This window comes from Eutrigla gurnardus, assembly GCF_963514095.1.
Source record: "Eutrigla gurnardus genome assembly, chromosome: 3".
In the NCBI taxonomy this organism is placed as follows: domain Eukaryota; kingdom Metazoa; phylum Chordata; class Actinopteri; order Perciformes; family Triglidae; genus Eutrigla; species Eutrigla gurnardus.
Window position 1 is genome coordinate 24,284,951 of NC_139917.1, and position 25,276 is coordinate 24,310,226.

The window sequence follows — 25,276 nt, forward strand, 5'->3', positions numbered from 1 at the left end:
TACAGATCTGCAGAATCTGTCTACTTTCCAACCACAAGGGGGCCACAATGCAGCACTAATGTTACATACAGATAAGTGTTTCATAACTCACCCTTTACCCTCTGCACTTACTCAACCACAACTTTTATTATGAAAGTATGAACAGAGCTCTTTTTATGATTTCATTTTTAATTACTTTTTTTTTTTTCAGAGTTCAGATTACATAATGTTGCAGGGGGGAAAAAAAGAGTTGCCACAGCAGGAAGAAGACAGGGTTCATGTGTTGGTACTTATGAATCCAATTATGTACGCTCCATCTTCTTCCATCGGGGGTCATCGTGCAGAAAGCATCATAACAAACTCTGTAGAGGGAGACGGAGACGGCATCAGATCCACTGATAAGAACTAATGACTCTATTATCATAAAAGGACAGCATGGGATGCAGCCACATGCTTTCCAGCCCATGTACTCCCACTACCCATGTAATGGCAAAACGTCTCCGTTATCACCACGTTAATGAAAACTTGAGACAGCGTGAGATGTCAAAGAGAAAAAAAAGGATACAGGACTAACTTTAGTTGAAAATTGAAATCTAACTTTTTTTTTTTTCTGTTGTTGAAGCAAGATGGAGAACGTCGGTAATCAGTTTGATTACCACTTGTTTCAGCTCCACGAAGCCGTGATTGCGGATTCACTTGTCAATCAAGGCTGCTATTGACGCGTCACGTCAATGAAACCTAGCTACAAATAGCTTTAGGCAGCTTTCACTAAATCAATTCAGTCAATCATGTCTTCCGTTTCACGTTGCGCTCCTCAATCACTTTGCCCTGAAAGACTTCTGATTGTAGGTGTGAATCTATTGATTGGCGTGAGTGCTCAAGCTTAATTCCAGATTAACCCTCTAAGATTATCTCTCGAAGGTACTCCTCCGACCGTTTCCCGTGAAAAAGAAGCGACCCGAGCACTTGGGTATTGAGATGGATCCTCTCTCTCCCTGTAACCGCTGTACAGAAACACTCAAACGCTGCCCTTGGGGCTAATTGATGATAATGAGAAGCACCTGCTTATTGATCCCTTGTGGGACTGACACGCCTATTCATATGTTCCCAATAATTGTAATTGATTGGATCGCTGAGACAAGACAAACAGGATCACACCCCCAAGGCCTTTGTGTGCTGCTGCCTCTATAGTCACAAACACCGACGTGTGGGGTTGATGGCGTCGGCACACCGTCCATATTGACGTACGTGTGCGTTTAGGTGGGCGTGATTGTGTTGCTTGCGAGGTAAAATGTGGTAATGACATTTCTGCAAAGTCGTTGAGCTGCCCAAGTGTGTGTTCTCCGTGTAACATGTGACAGGTGTCCAGACATGTGTATCGATTTGGCTTAATGCACTCCCGATTAGATTGGATTGGCAATTCCAGCGAACCCACCTTGACTTAACCATCCCTTCGTTCCCATCTCATCCTTTTCCCGCCTCGTGTCTTCTCCTTCTGTCCCCTTCATCTTTACCCCATTCCAATTAGATAACTGCCCCCCCCCTGCTTTGTCCTCAGCAGTTCACCCTAGATCCTATACACCAGCAGTTATTAACCTTTCTTTTTTAATCTAATGTAGCAGCACAGAGCTGTCAGCTTAAGTAAGCCCTTGATCAACACCCCATCCATCATGCTCCAGAAGTGTTATGAATGAATTATAAACGGGCTGTTTCTGTACTGTACTTATGCTAGTAATATAGAAAAGCTATTACGTCTGGCCTGGGTTAGCAGAAAGCACGATGTATCCATTAGCAAGCGATTTCAGCCGCTTTTCCCATTAATTTTTTTTACCTATTTCAACTACTCCATTACTTTAATTATGTTATTCATTGCCATTATGGCACCTGGTGAGAAACGTCCCCAGGCAGAGGGCTGCATCTCTGCAGGTCTGTTTTTTAGGAATAGGAAAATCCAACAGTATTGCCCTAATGTGTGTGTGTGTATGTGTGTTTAGAATCATCCATCCATCCCTCCATGATCATTCACTGTTTAACCTGTAATGAAGGCAGGTTAGACCCTGGACAGGGTCGCCTTACATCACCCTTGGCTGGGAATCACTGCACCACCAATCCCCCTTGTCTCATTGTTGTTTCATTCTTTTGTATTAATTGTTTTAATGTCCTCTCACACCTTGCCTGGAGCCTGTCCCCTCCCCTCCGAATCCCCCCCCCCCCAATTCCCCAACCGCCTCACCATCAAAGTCAATGTTGCCGTCTTTGTTGAGGTCAATGTCGCTGAGGATCTCCTCGAGCTCGCCTTTCTTCAGCTTCTCCCCCAGGAGGGTCTTCATGCCCTCCTTGAGCTCATCGAGCGTGATCTTTCCATCGCCATCACAGTCAAACTGCCACACATGCGGTTAAGTGGAGAGCAAAGAGGTGGGGGGGACATGGACAAGTAGTGAGCGAGGAAGAGACAAGAGAGCAGATTGCAGATGAAAAGGAGAGATGAGACGAGGAAGAGGGAAGGAAATAACCACATTACATGTTTCTGTTGCTAATGTGGAGGGCCGGAGATCGGTTACAGTGTGATGAATACGGAGGGACGAATAAAGATATGAAAAGAGAAGGGTTTCACGTGAACAGTGTGGAGTTACAGCATGGCTGCATGAGGTCCCAGGAAGTCTGAAAACAGCTTGAGTGTGCAGATGGGGCGATGCTGACTCATGAGGTGTTTGAATAGTGTTAGTGTTCTTGCTGAAGTGAGAAAGACTTTTAAGTGAATGTGAGACTTGGGATGAGTTGAAGAGGTATTCTCACTTTGTCACCAAGAGTTCCGAAGCTGTGGGAGTTTCTGTTCAGTAGCGCTGATTAAGAGCTAATACATTATTAGATCCAAAAAGATCAGAAGATGTGAATTGTCTGAGCGTTTGAGAGCATAAGTCGGGACCTTGACAATGATGAGCGTGTGATTTTCTCAAAATAGAAGCACCCTGTTAATGCGGAGGCATAACGCATGTGACGTGTTGCCTTCAGGTGCTGATAAAAGACTGATCTATCAAGTAGCCCAGCTGCTTCGGGAAGAGATAGAAATATTCTATCAAACTTACTGTTCAAATCAGTAATCAGTTACATGCTGTGTGTTATTTTGACATAGAAAAGCACTTTACCTGTTTTTAAAATATTAAGAATTTCACTGAGACGGCTGATGTCAAATTTCTCCCCTTTCAATAGGAGCCAAACTCCAGTCATTTGGGTCTAATTGTGTTATATAGATGAATGAATCCCAGTAGCGTATTTTACTTACGACTGTAATCATGGAGAGCACACAATCAGTGTTGACTGTTTTTTTGCATGACCATTAACCACGGCAGTAACCCTATTATGCCGAGATGAGCTGGTGAACTCAGGTTTGTGAAGCTGTATAAATAACACACGCACTCATTTGCTTTGCTTGGTCGCTTAGACTACGTCACACCAGGGTTGACAATCTTTGGGCGACGATCCATTCACCGCTCGTCTGCCCCGCTTCGGCATTGACGTCAAGGAAACTCAATAGATATTTACTCCAGACCAGCGAGGCACAAATTAAACGGGTGAATCAAAGAAGTGCAGAATAGAAATGGACCAGGCTTCATAAAAATATCATCAATATGAATATTTCCCTTTCATTTGAAACCCTTTTTTCTTCTGCATTCGTAGGCCAGCTAGCCCTCTTCTCTCAGACCTGTTTACCAAGTAAGGACAACACTCTCCTGTTTGCACACCAGCACCTTCCACCTGCTTCAAGTTCAACCTCTTCAGAGTTCCAGGGGTGTGTTACCTGTTTGAAGGCGCAGCGGAGCTCCTTCAGACCGACCATATGAGCCGTCTCAGCCAGCATCCTCGGTCCCATTAGATCACAGAAATCATCAAAGTCTACGTGACCGCCCCCTGCAGAATGACACACACACGCACACACACACACACGCACACGCACAGGTTGACTCAGAAATAATGTGTATTTCTCTGTAATGATCTGCCTAGTAATGGTGGTGGAACGACCAATATTTAAACATGCATTCATTTTTTCAGTCACTTTGGGGCTGAACAAGCTAAACGCATACTGAAAAAATGTATCACCTTGTAAACTTCTTATGATGAATATATTAGCAGATTGTTGCCTATTTACACACAAGGCAATATTTGGTGTCTTGTTTCTGGCAACCAATATTCACTCCCCTTTAAGCTCTGCTTTGGGCTCCATCAACCAATTAAAAGCCTAACTAGGGACGGGAGTTGGAAACTAGCATCAGCTATAATCTCTGTATGCAGAACATCAGTCACATTAACTTGTTTGTAATGAGTGGAAATGTTACTATGTTAACATGCATTGTCCCTATCAAATAAACTAAATTAAATTAAATTAACTCAGGAGAACTATATCTGGCTCATTGACTGCTAAAAGATGCACCATGCCCATCGTGCCCCCATCTATGTGACCTGCCCATGTTTTTCATTTTTCATTGAAAAAAGTTCTAAAAGACAACACAAGCTGTGAGAGTAAAACAGTACAGTTGCGATCCCTAAAAAAGAAAAACAACGAGCTGAAAGACACCCTCGGTTCAGCTGAATGGGGACGACTGTGTTTGTGATGACTCTCTTTGGATTCATCACACGACTATAAAAATGACGGAGTAGCTTAAGCAGCCACGTACTGCCGCGACCATCTGCTGGCTGACGAAGAACCAGGAGAGAAAACGCGAGCAGGCAGGTTACAGGTTTATTGATGACCATCACATTAGCCTTTCGGAAAAGCTCCCTCTAAAATAAAGTCAATTATTCAGAGTGCAAATACCATTATTGCACCTCAATATTGCACTTAAATACAGTACTGGTAGTAAAATGCACCTGGCCCTGACTGACGAAGCTGCAGTGTGAAAAGTTTATGAATGTCCTCAGTGCACGGAGGCGATAACTCCGCATCCATCTGCTTATTATGTTGCCTTCAGCCCGGTTAGAAGCAGTTTTGTTTTGTTTGATCTCCATGGTAATTATCAGTCTGCTACAATGAGATGGCTCATGTTATTAGTTTGACAAAAGACAGGCTTATTTGCTAGACTAGACCAAATAGACTTGGTGTGTTTTCATTAACTGGGCCTTTGATGGATGTGAAAGACTACTTCAACAAAGCCACCCGTTCAGCTTGTGGTTCAAATGTTTAATCAACGCTTAATCTCTTTCGGATGAAAATCAAACTACGGCAAAATATGCTTGCTGTAGGACCCTGAAATAAAAGACCGGTTCATGAGTCTATGTTTTTTTTTTTGACTTAGCAAAGACTTTTCATATTTGCCTGAAGCAACGGTACATTTTTTGGCTGACTGACTTCGGTCTGTGGGGGATTCTGGACACCTCCTCGAACAATTGTGCCTTAAGTGGGTCGGTTTATAATCATTGAGTGGAAAAATTCTCCCAAAGAGAAGAGGAGATTATTATTATTTTTCTAATTGATAGTGCAGGGCTAGTTATATATATATATATATATATATATATATAAAAGAAGACTGAATTTCATGGTATTAATGACTCTGTAGGGATTAGGCTATAGAGATTAAGCTCGGGTTGTCTGAAACTCATTCTACCTCGTGGGTCAAATTAAGGCATCAATGAACAGATGAATAATTCATATTACACAGTATGCCCCGTAGCAGAAAATATCAAATGTGGTCACCGCCACCAAAGCCCTGATTTTATGAATATTTTTCTTATCGTGTCACTTTAAGGTAGAGCTGATGAAGTGATTGTGAATGATGAAGTAGTGTGTTTCTGCTTAACATTCCTGTGTGTATACATTTCATCATTCAAATCCAGGATGCCAGTTGTATGGCTGTGAATGGTACAGTGGCATTTCAAAAGTATGATTTTATTCACATTTCCCTGTAATTCAGAATGATGTGTTTGACATTTCTGTGGGTACTTTTTGTAACGGTGCACATCCGATTTATTAGACATTAATGTGAGGCTAATGCAGCAGTGTCTCTCAATCCTGGTTTTAGAAATCTTTACTGTCAACATCAGACCAGATAATTATTTACAGGTAGGCCTAGGTGATGGTATAATTAACTGCCTTTTGGCAAACAATCACACTGCGGAACTGGTCCAATATTATGCTCATTAAAATGTTATTGGCCTCAGGGCTAAAAAACACGTGATACTGTTTTATGCATTAATCCTGAGGTGAGGTTATTTTTCAAAGCAGACACATACAACCCTAAGAGAACACATATAAAAGTGTCTAAATGTATTATTAATTACACACACCTGGTTCAAGGGTTGGTTCATCCATTTACATAAATAAAGTCAAAATCATTTTTGAAGGAAAAATATTCCTATTTGCGTTTTGTTCTTTGTTTTTTTTAAATGGCAGCAGCCTGGAAGGGCGTGTCCGTCCCGTTTTTCTGATTGACAGCAGCTGGCAGACGAGGGGCAAACTACATTAAGTTGGGTAGCTACTAGCTAGCATGTCATGGGCAGAGAGTGTTTTTTTAAAACAGTTATATTGAAGAGCAAGTACCACAACGGCATCTAGACGGACCAAAATGACAATTCCGGGTAAGTTTACATGCTTTTTAATGTGCTGCTGAGTAGCACCCCTGCAACCTTTAGCCTATTAGCATCGTAGCCTGCAACCTGTAGCCTGTTAGCATCCCTGTAGCCTGTTAGCATCCCTGTAGCCTGTTAGCATCCCTGTTCCCTGTAGCCTGTTAGCATCCCTGTAGCCTGTTAGCATCACTGCAACCTGTATGTGTCTCTCCTGCTCATTTGTTCAACAAGCTAATGTGGTTGTTGCTCTTTTTTCTTTTCTTGGTTAAAAGTAATTTGAGTCTGTTGTCCCAGCTGCCAATACCTATTTATTCCTTCATTGCATCTGTTTATTGATATTCTGATTGTGATTTCAATATTAAATCACCCACATTATGATTAAGGTGTCGAATACTGGAAATGATTTAATTGGCTGCATGTTTCAGCGAAAATTTAAAGTATGTAAATCATCGAACATGATTATATAATAATAATAAAAGTGTTTCTTGCTCTTAAGTCTATCTCACTTTGATTTAACGTGTGAAATAACTGATCACGAAAAAAGAGAATATCTATCTGTACAGATTGCAAACATTAAACAACATAAGCTGCTGGGCAGATGGCAGCCTCCTAAAACATTGTAAACATGAGTTTATGGTCTTTATCGCTAGTTTCAAGTCTTCTTCAATACAGAATGATGGTCGTTTTGGAAATGATGGTCCCATTTAGAGTAAAATAGATGATAAAGCAGGCTTTGTTTTGGGGCGTGGCTACCTTGTGATTGACAGGCCGCTGCCACAGTGTTGTCCAGCGCACATGGGAGAAGTTTGCCTTCAGGGCTTTCTGACAGAACAAGTTTATTTTAACCGAAGCTATGCCCCCCTTTCCTTCTCCCTTCTCTGCTCGCCTGGTTTGGGTGTTGTCCCTGTTTTCCTCTTTGAACTTTAACCATTTCAGTGTTTTCAGTTCATGAAAGGTAATTGCCGCAGATTTGGTTGCCTAATGTCTTTAGCGCCTTGTCACATCTGGTTACAGAAAAAACAAGATACCGATGACCAAAACGATGAATTCAAGGCTTCAGACTGCAGTCCACAAACCAATGGGTAACGTCATGACGACTACATCCACTTCTTATTTATAGTCTATGGTCATAGGCCAACCAGGCCAAGAAAGGCTGTAGGAAGATGTATATGAATCCAACGTTTCATTTGTAAGAAAATCAGCGTGCTTTTTCGCCTAAACACTTTAGAAATAGGTCTGATGCTGTGCTGGTGCATTCTACTGGTATCATTTGTATTGTACGTAAATGCAGTTGGATTGTTGCACACACGTCTACATTAGGATATTAGCAAACCTCACACCCACAGTGTGCTCCATGTGTCTAGGTCCTGCGTGTCCATTGAAGGTTTATGTAAAGTGTCTTGGCAGACACTCAATGTTCAGGCCTGAGTCTGACACTCAGTAGGTGTTACAGGAGCTGCTTCTCCAGGCTTCTGGTGAAAAAATCAATGAGGTGATGATTCACCTGAAACTATAAACACTCACCACACACAAATCCATATGTGATCATTCAGTAAAGACAACAAAGACGGTGGGGGGTGGTGGTGGGGGGGTTCGACCTCAACTAAACACACACTTCTCCATGCAGACTCACACTCTTGCACCCCTGCACCTGCTGTGTGAGGGCCATTAATCAGTCTGCTAAAATGTCTCGAAAGTCCCCAACTTCAAAGACAAACATCAGTTCCTCACGGACTCATAGGAAAGAGCGTGCAGGTACACGGGCACAGTGACGGACCCATTACTCAGGCATTCACACCTAAGCACTTCAGAAAGACGCATCAGTCATACAAACATGCTTTAAGCATGCAGGAAGATCTGAAACACACACACACACACACACACACACACACACACATAACCAGATGGATGAATACCCACATTTCATCTTTATTTGCTGGATGATCTCGATGAGCTCCATCTCTGTAGGCATGTAGCCCATGGTCCTCATGCAGTCTGCAATGTCTTTGTAGTGGATGAACCCATCTGCATCGTAGTCGAATTCCTTAAAGGCCTCCTGGAGCTCTGATAGACAGACAAATTGTAGCAATTGCAACAAACCGTAAAGAAGGGTATTATACTATTTGCAAGAGTCAAACAGTGTTTTTTTTTTTTAATGCGGACGCATGTGCATTTTTTTTTTGTGTTCTAAATTCAACATCTTTTTTTTTTTCTCAGAATTCTAAGGAAAAAAGTCAGATTTCTGAGTAAAAGACTATGAATTTAGAACTAGAACAAGATTTAGCTTACCCAGCGGCAGAATTAACTACAGCCAGCTCTCAAGAACAGCAAGTCATGTTGTTTTAATTGATTTTGTAGCTCTGAGTCATTGGCAGATATTTCAGTCTGAGAAACCTGCAATCTCTTGCCCCAAAAAATCTATGCGATTGATAAAGCTGTTCATTGACTGTTCATTTATCATGTGTTTGCATCATAATTGCACAGCCAACATCTTACCATCTAACTCCTCTGGCATCAGCTCTCTCTCCTGTGGAGCAGAGAAGAAGAACAAAAAAAAAACGACAGTGGAAATAATTATAAGATGACATCAGAGGATGTACAAATCCGGGTGGCTTAAAACCAGCAAATTCTCCTGAGAAATATCCCGGTGATAATCTATTTTGAATTCCAAATTAGAATAACATGCATATCATGTCAACACTGCTGCATACCGACAGTAAACTCTAATGGGATTTCACCCTGCTTCATGCCTTTCTATTTTGCTGAATGACACAATTCCACCACACTACTTGCATGCACACACACACACACACACACACACACACACACACACACACACACACACACACACACACTACATCTGCAGCAGCCCGAGGGACATGCACCATAAGCTCAAGTCTGGGTGCATACAAATACACACCCACGCACAACCATGTGAGTATGATTTGCACAGAGCTTGCACTGTCGCAAAGAAATGGATACAACCACACACACACACACACACACAGACACAAGACATTTGCATACAGCGTTGTGTGTGAAACATTGAGTATTCCATGCCTTGTTTTGACATTTACTCAGGGTGATCTCTGCATCTCTTTCTCCTTCTGTCTCTTTAATCTGTTTCCATGGAAGTGAAAGCAAAGCCAGGGGCAAAATCTCCACATAGTCAGGAAAAGTAATGATCACAGTGAAACTTAGGTGTGTTTTAGGGCTTGAAGTTGCAATATAGTTTTGATAAATACATATACTTCCATGACCAAAGATGCAATACTGTGCAAATGCATATCCCAAGGCTAGAAATACACTTGACATTTTAGTTTGTCCTGGCCATACATTTTGATCATACATCAATTTTTGTGGAGAGAGCTGTATGTCATCACATAGTAGGGTGAGTTACAACAGACACTGGTTCAGACACTATGTTCTAAGAAAAGGTTGGAAAAGGAAGAGGTGGAGGAGAGGGGACAGGGACAGAAAAGTATACACTGCAAAAAGGAACTTTGTGGTGAAGTAAAATATTCAATTATATAAGTTGTATTATAGAATTACTCTGTATACCGCTCCAAAAAAATGAAGGCAACACATAATATGATAACACCAAGTCAGTTCAGGGAGGTCAATCTGTCCATTTAGGACGCACAAGTGATTGTGAATCAATTTCAGTGGCTTTGATGTAAATGAAAGTGACAACATGTGCGATGGAAAGGCAAGACGACCTCCAAAAAGGGAGGTTTTGATGTGGTGGCCACAGATAGTTGCTCTCTCCTTCTCCTTCCTGGCTGATATTTCTTTAGTTCTGTGTTCTGCTAGTGTCCTTGTCACTACTCGGAGCATGAGGCGGTACCTGCAAGAAAGTGTGCTGTGTCTCCCAGCACAGTCTCCAGAACATGGAGGAGATACAAGGAGAACCAGCCGTTACACGAGGAGAGCTGGACAGGGCCATAGAGGGGCATCGACCTGACACCAGGACTAGTATCTGCTCCTTTGTGTGAGGAGCCCTGCCAGAGCCCTACAAACTGTCAGAAACGGACTCTATGAGGATGACATAAGGGCCCGAAGTCCTTTAGTGGGACCTGGGCTCAGAGCCCAGCACCTTGCAGCTCAATTGGCAATCACCAGAGAACACCAGAATTGGCAGGTGCACTATCGGCACTCCATTCTCTTCACAGATGAGAGCTGGTTCACACTGAGCCCATGAGGCGTGAAATAGTCTGGAGACGGCGTGGTGAACGTTATGCTGCCTGTAAAATCACCCAGCATGACCAGTTTGGAGGTGGGTCAGTGATGGTCTGGGGAGGCATATCCTTGGAGGGGCACCTCCATGTCATAGCCAAGGGTAGCTTGACTGCCTCTACTGAAATCCTCAGAGCGATTCTCAGAACATGAGCTGGGCCCTGGGTTCCTCCTGGTGTAGTGGGCCCTGGGTTCCTCCAGGTGTAGTGGGCCCTGGGTTCCTCCTGGTGTAGTGGGCCCTGGGTTCCTCCTGGTGTAGTGGGCCCTGGGTTCCTCCTGGTGTAGTGGGCCCTGGGTTCCTCCAGTGTAGTGGGCTCTGGCTTCCTCCTGGTGCAGTGGGCCATGGGTTCCTCCTGGTGTAGTGGGCCATGGGTTCCTCCAGTGTAGTGGGCTCTGGCTTCCTCCTGGTGCAGTGGGCTCTGGGTTCCTCCTGGTGTAGTGGGCCCTGGGTTCCTCCTGGTGTAGTGGGCCCTGGGTTCCTCCTGGTGTAGTGGGCCCTGGGTTCCTCCTGGTGTAGTGGGCCCTGGGTTCCTCCTGGTGCAGTGGGCCCTGGGTTCCTCCAGTGTAGTGGGCCCTGGGTTCCTCCTGGTGTAGTGGGCCTTGGCTTCCTCCAGGTGTAGTGGGCCCTGGCTTCCTCCTGGTGCAGTGGGCCCTGGGTTCCTCCTGGTGTAGTGGGCCCTGGGTTCCTCCTGGTGTAGTGGGCCCTGGCTTCCTCCAGGTGTAGTGGGCCCTGGCTTCCTCCTGGTGCAGTGGGCAGTTGTAGGCAGTTCCTGGATGACGATGCCATTGATGCCATTGGTTGGCCCTCATGCTCCTCTAACCTAAATCCAATTGAGAACCCATGGGACAGTATATGCAAGTACTGCCACAGACTGTCCAGGAGCTCACTGACTGGATCCAGGTCTGGGAGGAGATCCCCCAGGACACAATCTAGCGGCTCATCAGGAGCAGCCCAGACATTGTCAGGAGTGCATACATAATTTTTTAATTTAATTTCATTTAATTTTAACAGCATTAGTATGTTTTTATTTGAATATGCTTCAATATGTATGTTGATGTATTCATTTGTTAGTAAATCAATCATGTCTGTTTAGAAATCATGCATCTTGACTCCGGGGCTGGCCAACAATCTGCAGCTCCTCTACTGAAGCATCATCCCATCCACAGGGAAAGCAAGAAACGTGCAAACTCGATCATCTTCATATGGAGCAACTAAGCCTGACATATGGAGATATCGCTTAGCACAAAGGCAACACAAGCCCAAGGATATCTATAAGTTCAAAGAAACAAGACTGACACACAAGCTTATGAAAGCTCTGATTATTGCACACACAAATTTGCTGTGGGCTTGTTTTTTCCCTCACTTTCATGTAGCGAAGAAAAACATTGAGGCTGAATAGAAGTGAGAAAAAGACACACTAGCAGAGACACACAGCACTGGCATTTCTATTATATCTTTACTTTTATTCCCATTTCAGAGGGGAATATGAGCCCCATTCACCTCATTGCTACTACATGAAAGGTTTTCCATGAAGCCTTTGAAAATATTTTGCATTGTTTAGTATCACATGAAGATGGACAACCGTGACTGTAAAAATGCCACTTGAAAGTGATGATTTCATCATCTTAAGTGTTTAACCTTTGATCCTTAAGTCTATTTAATACTAATGCTCACTTTCTGCTTTTTCTTTAGGGCTTTTATTGCCTCTTATTGGAACAGCTGGTGAATGACAGGAAAGTGGGGAGAGGGGATGACACGCCGCAAAGTGTCTTGAATTAAAACCGGGCCATCGCCAAGGACTCGGCCAACATCGGATACACTGCACGCTTTACAAGGTGAGCTAGAGGTTGTCCCGTGACCTTTCTTTTATTCAGTTGTCTATGTCTATTACTGTATGCAACTATTATTCAAGAAAAAAAAAAACAATTCAATCGTCGGTTCTTTGTTTACTGTTGAAAAAATAAGTGATAAAAAGGCAAATCAGAGCAGCAGTGGGGCTGAAATGTAAAGAGAAGTGCAATATTTTCCTCCTAATACATGTTGGCACACAGGGTGGCTAATACATAAATCATACAAGGTCATTCTGCTCAAGTGCACAATAGCTTGAGGAAAAGAAGAGGCCCCCATGGTTTATTTGGAAGCTGCTCCGCATGGCAGCCGTTCAAATGATTATTCACTGTGTAATATTGCCAACAGTCTAAACACAAATGCGATGCCAAGATGCAGTTTCATCAAGAGTTACCTCACTACACGTGCACTCCGCGTCAAACACAAGAAATCTGTTTATATAAACCTCTTTTTTGATGCTACAGCATTTAAAAAAAAAAAAAATCTCACCAGTGTTTACGCTGCACAGGATCCTCCAGCCTACAAGGGCATTTTAAGATAGCAAGGTCAACACATTAATTGGATTTTTTCTCATCCAGAAAGGATTAGACTGCACGCAATGCAGACTCTCAATTCATCCGTCACAACGAGCCCATTAACAGTTAATTTCATTCTGTCTGCCTTCACTTTGAGCAGCCTGCTGCTTTGCAAGCATGACGCATGAACACATAGAAGAGGTATGTGACAAAACGTGTGTGTGGTCCTCGCACTTAAAAGCACAGTTATAGTGTGCACGTATGATGCTCATTGATGGGGGTACACTTGCTTTTGCTTCACATTCATTTGCCCTCCGCTGTGGCTGTGACATGTAAATGCATCAATTGTTTTTGTTAGCCATTTGTCTCTTCAGGCCCCCTCTTCAGTTGGATCTAATGAGGGCTGACAGTGTACCTTGCTAAGGGGGTTATTAATACTTGCGTTGAGGCAGGACTGCTGAGGGACGGATGGTTTTCTTGCCTCAGTGTCATGACAGCAACCAAAACCTTGCATCCTGTAGATACGATGCAGACCTCTCTACCTGGCTACTACTAAATTCAAACCAGGGACTGTCACAGTAAAACAAGGCAGATCCGTCATGGCAGGTGTGGTAGTAACTCAGAAGGACGTGGAAGTCGAGTCCACGGTATCCCAAGGTCACCGTGAAGCGGTTTTCATTTCCCACAAATTGCTTTAGGACAATGAAACGTTCTCGTTCCATCCATCCATCCATCCATTTTCTTCCGCTTATCCGGTACCGGGTCGCGGGGGCAGCTGCCTGAGCAGGGACGCCCAGACTTCCCTCTCCCCGGACACTTCCCCTAGCTCCTCCGGGAGGACCCCAAGGCGTTCCCAGGCCAGCCGGGTGACATAGTCACTCCAGCGTGTCCTGGGTCTTCCTCGGGGTCTCCTCCCGGTGGGGCATGCCTGGAACACCTCCCGAGGGAGGCGTCCAGGGGGCATCCGATGCAGATGCCCGAGCCACCTCAACTGGCTCCTCTCGATGTGGAGGAGCAGCGGCTCTACTCCGAGCTCCCCCCGTGTGACGGAGCTCCTCACCCTATCTCTAAGGGAGCGCCCCGCCACCCTGCGGAGGAAGCTCATTTCGGCCGCTTGTATCCGGGATCTTATTCTTTCGGTCATGACCCAAAGTTCATGACCATAGGTGAGGGTAGGAACGTAGATTGACCGGTAAACCGAGAGCTTCGCCTTTCGGCTTAGCTCTCTCTTTACCACGACGGACCGATACAGCGACCGCATTACTGCAGCCGCTGCACCGATCCGCCTGTCAATCTCGCGTTCCATCCTTCCCTCACTCGTGAACAAGACCCCAAGATACTTAAACTCCTCCACTTGAGGCAGGAACTCCCCCTCAACCTGGAGGGAGCAAGCCACCTTTTTCCGGTCGAGAACCATGGCCTCAGATTTGGAGGTGCTAATCCTCATCCCGGCTGCTTCACACTCGGCTGCAAACCGCCCCAGGACATGCTGGAGGTCCTGGCTCGAAGGAGCCAACAAGACCACATCGTCCGCAAAAAGCAGGGATGAAATCCAGTGGCTCCCGAACCAGATCCCCTCCGGCCCACGGCTGCACCTAGAAATCCTGTCCATAAAAATAATGAACAGGACCGGTGACAAAGGGCAGCCCTGCCGGAGTCCAACATGCACCTGGAACAGGTCTGACTTACTGCCGGCAATGCGAACCAAGCTCCTGCTCCGGTCATACAGGGACCGAACAGCCCTTAGCAGAGGGCCCCCGACCCCGTACTCCCGAAGTACCTCCCACAGAATGCCACGAGGGACACGGTCGAATGCCTTCTCCAAGTCCACAAAACACATGTGGACTGGTTGGGCAAACTCCCATGAACCCTCGAGCACCCTGCGGAGGGTATAGAGCTGGTCCAGTGTTCCACGGCCAGGACGAAAACCGCATTGTTCCTCCTGAATCCGAGGTTCGACTATCGGCCTAATTCTCCTCTCCAGCACCCTGGAATAGACTTTCCCGGGGAGGCTGAGAAGTGTGATCCCCCGATAGTTGGAACACACCCTCCGGTCCCCCTTTTTGAATAGAGGGACCACCACCCCGGTCTGCCAGTCCAGAGGCACTGTCCCCGACTGCCACGCGATGTTGCAGAGACGTGTCAACCAAGACAGCCCCACAACATCCAGAGACTTGAGGTACTCAGGGTGGATCTCATCCACCCCCGGTGCCTTGCCACCGGGGAGCTTCTTAACTACCTCGGTGACTTCAGCCCGTGTAATGGGTGGATGAACCTCTGAGTCTCCAGCCTCTGCTTCCCCAATGGGAGACGTGTCAGTGGGGTTGAGGAGATCCTCGAAGTATTCCTTCCACCGCCCGACGATATCCCCAGTCGAAGTCAGCAGCTCCCCACCTCCACCGTAAACAGTGTTGGTGGGGGGCTGCTTCCCCTTCCTAAGGCGCCGGATGGTTTGCCAGAATTTCCTCGAGGCCGACCGATAGTCCTCCTCCATGGCCTCCCCGAACTCTTCCCAGACCCGAACTTTTGCTTCAGCGACCGCCCGTGCTGCAGCACGCTTGGCCTGCCGGTACCCGTCAGCTGCCTCGGGAGTCCCCCGAGCCAACCAGGTTCGGTAAGACTCCTTCTTCAGCTTGACAGCATCCCTTACTTCCGGTGTCCACCACCGGGTTCGGGGATTGCCACCACGACAGGCACCGGAGACCTTACGGCCACAGCTTCGAACAGCCGCGTCAACAATGGAGGCAGAGAACAAGGTCCATTCGGACTCAATGTCCCCAGCCTCCCTCGGGATCTGGTCATAGCTCTCCCGGAGGTGGGAGTTGAAGACCTCCCTGACAGAGGGTTCCACCAGACGTTCCCAGCAGACCCTCACAACGCGTTTAGGTCTGCCAAGTCTGTCCAGCTTCCTCCCCTGCCAGCGGATCCAACTCACCACCAGGTGGTGATCAGTTGACAGCTCAGCCCCTCTCTTCACCCGAGTGTCCAAAACATACGGCCGGAGGTCAGATGACACAACCACGAAGTCGATCATTGACCTCCGGCCTAGGGTGTCCTGGTGCCATGTGCACTGATGGACACCCTTATGTTTGAACATGGTGTTCGTTATGGACAAACCGTGACCAGCACAGAAGTCCAATAACAGAACCCCACTCGGGTTCTGATCGGGGAGGCCGTTCCTCCCAATCACGCCCCTCCAGGTAACACTGTCGTTGCCCACGTGAGCGTTGAAGTCCCCCAGTAAAACAATGGAGTCCCCGGTTGGAGCACTCTCAAGTACCCCTCCCAAGGACTCCAAGAAGGCCGGGTACTCTGCACTGCCGTTTGGCCCATAGGCCGAAACAACAGTGAGAGACCTATCCCCGACCCGAAGGCGCAGGGAAACGACCCTCTCGTTCACCGGGGAAAACTCCAACACATGGCGGCCGAGCTGGGGGGCTATGAGCAAGCCCACACCTGCTCGGCGCCTTTCACCGCGGGCAACTCCAGAGTAGAAGAGAGTCCAGCCTCTCTCAAGGAGTTGGGTTCCAGAGCCCAGACTGTGCGTGGAGGTGAGCCCGACTACCTGTAGCCGGTAGCGCTCTACCTCCCGCACTAGCTCAGGCTCTTTACCCCCCAGTGAGGTGACATTCCATGTCCCCATGGCTAGAGTCACCGTCCGGGGATTGGGTCGCCGGGGCACCCGCCCAGGACAGCCACCCAAATCCCACCGCACCGGCCCCTTCTGAACCCTCCTGCGGGTGGTGGGCCTACAGGAGGGCGGGCCCACGTCGCTCTTTCGGGCTGTGCCCGGCCGGGTCCCGTTCTCGTTCGTTATTAAGAAATCAAGTTCTGAAACATCATTAAAATGTTCATCGCCACAAAACTCCCCTTGGCGTAGGTTTCTATTATGTTGTCATGTTATCTTTTACAGTAAATCCCTCTGCTGCGATGAAGGCAATTATGAAATAAAGTCTAACAAGGTCTCACCACGGTCCCACACACTTCCACGATTAACAGGATATTTCATGAATTTGATAATAATTATAATAGGCTATTTAACTATTGGGTATATTAACACTGCATAATAACCCAAAAATAATTGAAACACACATTGGGGGCCACAACTAAATAAACGAGAATACAAGTGACTGAACCCAAGACCTTTGAGGTGAGTCTCCGTTATCACTATTATACAGTAATTAAATGGTGTCTATATTCATGGAGCAGGGCACAAATATGCCAGAAACAGCCAAAAAAACGACCAATGTGCACCTCCATATCCTGTGATTGTAGTTGTTGGTGCTATCACAAGGGAATGCTACACCAGCACTTATGCTTTTATTTATTTGACTAAAATATTTTTTATTTAAAATATTAAAATATGGCAATTCTGTTATGTTTACATTCTAAGCATCAGCAGTTTGTCCAAGGGCCCGACTATGTCAACAAAGCAAGGAGAAGCTCAGATAACAGTACACACAGAGGGAGAGTGACTTCACTTCATTACTCCACTATTTCTTTACAAATCATTGTTTGCTGCTATGTTTATACTCTGTATATCAAGTCTAGCACTTTTCAACATATATAAATCACTCTCTCTATATACGTCACCTAATGCTTTTACCTGAAATGGGAAAGGTGCCATTTAGCTGGATCATTTCATTGGCTCATTTCCAGTTGTAATTTTCCTAACTATTCAGTGATGCCCTGGAGCAATCTTGGATCCGGTGTGAACAGAGCCAATGCTTCACCTGAACCAGACAGGGCATTAATGGAAGCCAGCGTAGTGTCCAGGCAGTAATTCATCTGTGAAGTGGAATTACTTGAGTGACTTCTTGTAGTATAGTAGTTGGGACATATTAAAAAAAAAATATATATATATATATACGATGAGGTAACACCCTCAGTCCTGGTTTGATGTTTGATTGAATAGAGTTGGGTAGTGATATTGCCTTTACACAATCATTGCTCTTTTTTATATTTAGAATTTCTGGTTTGTAAAAGGGGCTTTCACTTTCTGGATTATGCGTTGTTCACACTGCAAAGAGCTGTGTTGATATTTTCATTCGATGGTTAGAAACAGCTGAGCTTAAAGTCAGTGTGTTTTATCAACCTTTCTTTGCACTCTTTTTACTCACATACTCATGAAGGAAGGAGGCCCAAATGTAGAAATGTTCTCTTCACAATAGCATAGTATATTTAAATCTAATTTTATTTATTGGCTGTTGGTTTGGTCTGAATGAATGGACGGTAAATCATTTTTGCCTTGTTTGACGAAGAGAGAGAGAGAGACATGTTTTAATGAAAAGTGGCATCATGAAATATTATAGTGCATCTAATTGGGAAAAATGGCCTTGTGAAATTTAAAATAAATTGTTGGAATGAAATGGAAATATTGGAATTCTATATTGTGTGTGTGTGTAGTCGAGGATGGTCAAACATAACAAACGGGTAGAATGTGTCAGGAAGGAATTTACATGATGTGGACATTGTCTTGATCTTACAAGCAGTTTAGGCTTAATTGATGCAACAGCATACCTGGCACATCAACCTTCTCCTGACGGTGGTTTACATGAAACAGGAAGCTTGGAACTGCACATGTCCTTTTTTGGACGAACAAGTGTGTCAAGGCTGTGACAACGGGCATTAGAGTTTGAGTGGTTGTACTGACCTGTCCAAAGAGTTTATTGAGGTAGGAAATGTAGGCGGCGGCCACTGCTGAGCTGTTGCTGAGGCTCCTTTTACTGTGCCGACGTGCCTCCTCCTCTCCGGAGCCCTTCCCCTGGGCCGAGGAGGGCTGTGACTTTGAGCTGTGAAGTATGCATTTGCGCGCCAAGTGTTGAGAGCTGTCATCATCAAAGCCAGGCCTATAATTTCTCCTCCTGACTCACTTTAACAAACACATTTAAGTGCCTTTTGGGTGATTTATTCCATACAGCCTCCCTTGAAATAATTGCTCAGCTTGAGGAAAACGATTGAAAAACGTCAGTAGTCCAATTACCTGACATTAGCAGTTACGTCAGTCACTTAAAGAACGAAGGAAGGAAGTGTTTCTCAGGAGGACAAGTTTGCATGTTTTGCAGCTGACGTACCAACAGACTCTAATTGAGTGCAAAAATCAACGCAACCCAATCCCCCTTTTGCTAATCAATGTTGATTAAAAACAGAGAATGATAATAACCAGAATTTCTGGGAGAGGCTGAGCTGAAGAGCCTTGTTTTTGAATCTCCTAGACGCAGGCGATCTGCCAGCAGCTGCACCCCTCCCCCCTCGGGGCGCCATGCTAGGAGAGAAAGAAGACCTGATCAATTCAAAGTCCACTAAATGTCTTAAAGTGAAAGTAAATTCTTTTTGATCAAATATGTATTATAAACAACAAAACAATTTTTGGAAGTTTCATAGACTGTGTTACACAGAAACTCTCAGAATTAAAAAAAAAAAAATCTTTCCAAAGGAGGCTAGACACGCTATCTCCCAAATTGTGATTTAAAACCAAGATACCGAGTACAGGATTAAAGCTCAAAACCTTGACTTAGCTTTTAATTAGATTGTTCATTTTACTTTATAATGTATTTATTTTGTTAATTTCATCTACCACTTTTAGTTAGATTTCACTGACCTGGCAGCAGAGGATGGTCTACTTTCTGGTCCTCCCTTTGCACTTTTCAAAGACATCCTAGACGGGGGAAAAGATACAGGTGGAAAGGGAAGTGAGTGTGGGGGGAAAACTAGAAAACCCCTCATGGGACAGTGAAAATAAATAAAGTAGAGTCAGATTCCAACATTGACAAGTTGTCATGACAAATGCGTTGACAAACCTTTTCCTATTTACACATCCACTAGACAACATCATTCAAATTCATCCGTAGTTGTGTTTCTGGTAACCTGGTGGATTTGCTGTCCAGTGTTTTCGCTGTTTTTCTTGACACTAGCTCCTGGGGGAAATATCTGGCTTTGCTGTGCTCACCAGCGCGTTGCTCACTCTGTGTATCTGCCATCTGATGCTGGGCATTTAGTGTGGAGTTATCTGTTATTATTTTTGCTACACATCTACCTGCTGTGCTGGGAAACACGGTTGATGTGAGTGGGCTAAAGCAAACACTGTGGACTGTAAATACAATAAATATAGAGAATATTAGAGCTGAGGACAGTCAAGAGTCATTTGATTCATTGTTTATATAAAGATATTAGACCACAGCAGCTTTAGACATAGTATTTTTGAGGATTTGTTAGAATGCCACCAAATCTTATGAAACATGGCCACGGGGTTTAAACTATGACTAATACATCTTGAGGGAGAGCGAGGAATCACTTTGATATATTTCTGGGACAGATTAGTTTGGAGCAAAGGACACACACCCAAGTAATGAAATATATAAACCATACACAAAGAGTAAACGTGTGTGGGAAGCTCAAGACGAATGGATCACAAGTGGAGAGAGGAAGAATGGTGTGGAGAATTGGAAAGATGGTCTTATGAGATGGAGTAGCAAACGAAGATGAAGAAAGGGGGAATGGACACGCGAAGGACTTGCAGAGGAAGAGGAGGAGAGACTCGACATTTTGGAAGCCAATTTAACGTTTTGTCATGGACCTCTGTTGTTCCGGCTATCAACTCCTGATGATGAACGGCCGTGCTTGGCACCGATGCGCTATTAACATAAAAGCCTCGCCCCGCCATCGCCCACATGCCGCCAAGACGGATTCCCGAGATCTGCTCCAGTGGTCGCTACTTCGGGGCCGCGTATGCCGCGAGGGCCGTAATGAGAAGAGACATGAAGGCCCGTCCTCTAAATTACGCTCGACCGTTTAATGCGCCTCGATCAAAACTAGCCGCATGCCCAACTCCCACTGGGGCGAACAAAGCATGTCACGACTGTGTAGTGATTACCTGTCTGTAACGCTTTCATGTAATCAGTGTGCATGTGACACATGCACATGCTGATTGCAACACGCTTAGAGCATGTTAAGCTGCACGGGTGGGGAAGGGACGTGGATTCCCACGATTGCAGTGTGGAAAAGCACACAGTATTAATGTGCTATGTACTTTATATGCATAGTATAGCAACGGTTAATTTACGTAATACGCATACAGAAGACGATGAATTCAGCTTTGCATTGATTGATGTTATTGTAAGATTGTCTCTTCCATTGCACATGTGGTTAAAGGGAGATATCTGGAGTTTCTACACGCATTGTTTGCCTGGAAAATCTTCTCTCATCTTCAGTGAGCACAACTCCCACCAGGGTAAACAAACACACCCACGACTGTACACAAATGCACGTTTCACTCCACAAGCCATCGAGCAGCACCTCGTTTGTCTGCAGCTCTCCTCCCTAAGTGGCCAATTGCTGTCAATCACCGAGCTGGCACAAGCAATTTTAGATCCTAATCGCACTAATTGAAGTAATGAAATGGAGGGCCGGGCGGACCGGGCTAAAACAAACACAGCCGATGATGGAGAGCGGGCTGCACTTAAGAGCTGCGACGTTGTGGTAGCAGTTGAATCGGCCCGATCGGAGCGTTAGGGGTTAAACACTAAATGGATGTTCTAAATATATTTCACAAGAGCCACTGGAGTGAAGGGTGCCGAGATGCATTGTGTAGGGAGGGAGGGAGAGCGAGAGAGAGAGCTTAATGAGGGCTTTGTACAATAATAAATTCTGCAAAATCTTAAGTGAGTCAGACTTCTTATCTGTTATGGTCATTCATATTGATCATGTTCCTCTACGTCACATTTAATATCAATATTGGCTAATTCTGCTGCATTAGTTTAAAAGTCCTGTTTTTGACCCATCCATCACCGATCTTGCTCTTATACTATGTCAGTTTTTCAAAAATCAAATTAAAACCGCTGTAGCAGAACACGAGAGTTCATCTTTATCATCAATACAACTTTAAAAAACGATAGTTCAGTTGTAGATTCAGGTGTGTTATGCTAGTAGCAGCTAGCGTAGCATGTAGTAATGCTGAGAAAATTAAAAGAAATTCTATCAAAATCCAACATCTTAAATGAAATATGTTGCATGCCTACATCAGCTAGTAACAACCAATTTCAACCACTCATATCATAACATCCATCCATCAATGAATCTGCAACTTCGGCACTGTGCGGAGCAAGAGAAGGTCGGGAGCTAATCTTTTAAACCATGAAATGAAATTCCTCCCAACGTTGTGTCCCTCCTGCCTATCCTGTTTCACTTGGAAATGCGTCATGGCACGGACGGTACCATAGATACCCTTCCTATTAACAGGCAAACAGCCCAGTGGACACAAAAATGAACCTCCCCGGCAGGCGTAAAAAATAACAAAAACGACATGGAGAGAAAGTCAAAGATAGGAAAAACACGCACAGCTCCACTCGGGTTGCCTGTGAGTTCAGGTGAGGCGTCATCCTTCTTTGTACTCTCCCTCTGTTTTGTCTTTGTTTTCGTATTATCTTTCAATACGCCTGCTGTCCAGTCGGAAGACAATAAATCCCTGAGGGCCAAACCAGCCTGTGTCTGATCCATAAACAACTGGTAGTAATGCAATCGGGTCTGACAATCCATCCTATCTTTACTCTTTACCTATCCCCCCCCCCCAGAACTGATTCCATGTCACAGCTCTGAAATGAGACTTCAACGTTGACGTGGATCAGAGTGAACAGAGGGCGAGAATGACATTTTTCACAGTCTCTTATTACTGTATAATCCTCGTCTAATTACAACCTCTGCCTCTGTGTTTTTCTGGAGGCCAGTGTGATAATCACACAGTGCCGGTTTTAAAGACATCTGTTGATATTTATTGCATTGTAACAAGAAACGGGTGAAAAAAAATATTGAACCAAAACAAATGAAAGCAGTGGGCCGGCCATCTGTCAGCTTGTACGGCAAAATCTAGTCGCGATCCAGATAATGAAATGTTATAGAGCGGCAAGCAGATGTCTGTCAGTCTCATTGGCGTGTGAGTGGCTACCTCTGTACAAGGTTTGCTCACTGCAAATGAACCAAAGCTCCAGTTGTTTTGAATTATTAAACACTGCAGAGCAAAGCAAGCCGATACGTCACTACAAATCATTAACACAGGGAAAAAAAATGCACTTTTATACCAGCTTACCTCCTGTTATCCTCCCTCCTGTCTTTGTTGAGAGATGTGAATGGAGTGTATCTCTATTGCATGAAGTCGTACTTAACCTGGGGATTATACATTGGAAGGTGATTATCCAGCTAAATATGTCTGGATTAGAGATGTAACTGGCTCTGTCCTCAGGAACGAAAAGGGCAATGATATTGTCTTACTGCAGACTTGTTGGGGGGGGCAGATTTGGCAGATTCTATGAATCTAGATTAATTCATATTTAACCTGTGGGTGCTTCCAGATGCGTGTTTCAAACATGTGTATGTTTATTAGAAATAAACTAACCCTGGAATGGGGTCTGACTCATCAGTGTGTCAAGGTCTTCACACGGGACAGAAAACAGGGCAGCTAGGCCAGTTTCCTGTCATAAATAAAGTCAGTATGACATATAGAACAATGTGTCACTGGTTGGAAACGTGTGGGACTCCAAAGACCAACCGAGGACCTCCTGCTGATTTTGTCGGAGATGTTAATAATAACATTTGATACACAGCGCATGTGTCATGTTTAAACCGTGGCATCCTTTTGGATGATCATTCGGTATTAATGAAGTGTCAGAGCAAGCAGAGACTATATATAAATATATATAGTGTATATGACGAGATAAGAAAAAAATCAATTAAACCAACCAAAGAGACAATATGAGGATAGAATTCACGGTTCAGGAGGTTAATTAACTCACAGCTGAAGGAAATGCAGACGTCCGTTTAAGCCGAAAGTGACAGATCCATTAAATGTTGTCAGTATGATTTAAAAAAAAAAAAAAAAAAAAGTGTGAGTGTGCGCCTGCTGTTCATAAACCAGCTTGAGTGACACTCTCCTCTTCGTACTGGCCTTCTTTGCATAACGGAGCGTTCCCTAACTGGGGGAGTACACTGTTTGTTTGTAAAGTCAGGGAAAAGGATGTCGATGGATTTCATGACCCTGGACCCTTTTTCTATTGAACGCCACACTGTTCATGGACTGCCGTTGTGTTGTTGCTGAATGGACACCTTTAAGTTTCACCTGTGACCAAGCTCACAATTGTCTTTAACTTTGTCTCAGTGTGGATATCAGTAACTTGTTTAATAAATAGCAAATGGTGGTGCATGTATATGCAGCAGCCGGTAGTTCCCATGGATTTCACTTTTTTTTTCCAGGTCTGATGTCCGTTTGCAGAAAAATGAGATGGATGAAATAAGACTTCTACAACTGCCTTTTGTTGTGCATCCCTGTGTTTCATAATGACAATAAATTATCCTTGAATCCTTGACGAGCGACATAAATGGCACATTTTCAGTCCCTTTGACCATCAAATGGGTGTAATTGTCCTTCTTTCGTTGGCATTTTACTTTGCAGTGGTCAGTCTCTGAACTTTGTCTCACTTCACTGGACAAACCAGCGGCACGACCCATGATTCTTTTAAATGTCACAACTCGCTTTAAAAATGTCTTTTCTGCCTTGCCATGTCAGTGGGGGAAAGGAAATAATCTCCTGAAGCAACTATACGCTATTTTAGCGTAGGTAGATGAGAGAGCAAAAAACTTTGTGCTCAGGAGAAAACAAAATCTAATTGTTATGCTTTCTGGCCCTGTTTTCGTTACTTCCTCTTCCCGTCTCTCGTTCCCTGTCCTTCGCCCAGCGAGGCAGCGCTGCAGTGGGGAAACTGTTGAGGAACCTATTCCCCCATGCGATCAGTCCCTCGCCACGCTCAAATATGCTTAGCGCATCCATCCAAAGCCCTTATTTAGTGCTTTTCCTTTTTTTTGAAGTAGTGGAAACTTACTTCACCCCCTTACCTTCGCAGAAAAAGACAGCAAAGTGCAATAACGTTGTCTCATTTCATGCACTAGTCAGCTCCCAAAGAAGTGTAGACCTTTGAATTGTTTACTAAAGTGGAAAGCAGCTTTTGTGTTTGGCTTGGCTGGGGTTGGCTAGAGGCAGTGGCGCAGCATGGAGCCAAATCTTGGATATGCTGCTTGTAAGGCCAGATGTTGTGCAGATAGTTTTTCCAACCCTGACTTTAATTGCACTTCGACCGGTGACTCTATAGTA

General features: G+C 44.8%; 1 protein-coding gene across 1 annotated transcript; it reads right to left on the reverse strand.

Moving 5' to 3' along the window:
• Positions 1–166: 166 nt before the first annotated feature.
• On the reverse strand, positions 167–23,286 carry cabp4 (calcium binding protein 4). The gene is made up of 9 exons (XM_084005937.1): positions 23,222–23,286; positions 19,742–19,798; positions 19,304–19,405; positions 18,794–18,932; positions 9,037–9,067; positions 8,461–8,604; positions 3,779–3,888; positions 2,213–2,360; positions 167–341 (listed from the first exon to the last, which is right to left on the reverse strand). The coding sequence occupies exons 2-9, from the start codon at positions 19,795–19,797 to the stop codon at positions 313–315; spliced, it is 759 nt and encodes a 252-aa protein (XP_083862063.1). The 5' UTR covers position 19,798; positions 23,222–23,286; the 3' UTR covers positions 167–312.
• Between the last annotated feature and the right edge of the window lie 1,990 nt (positions 23,287–25,276).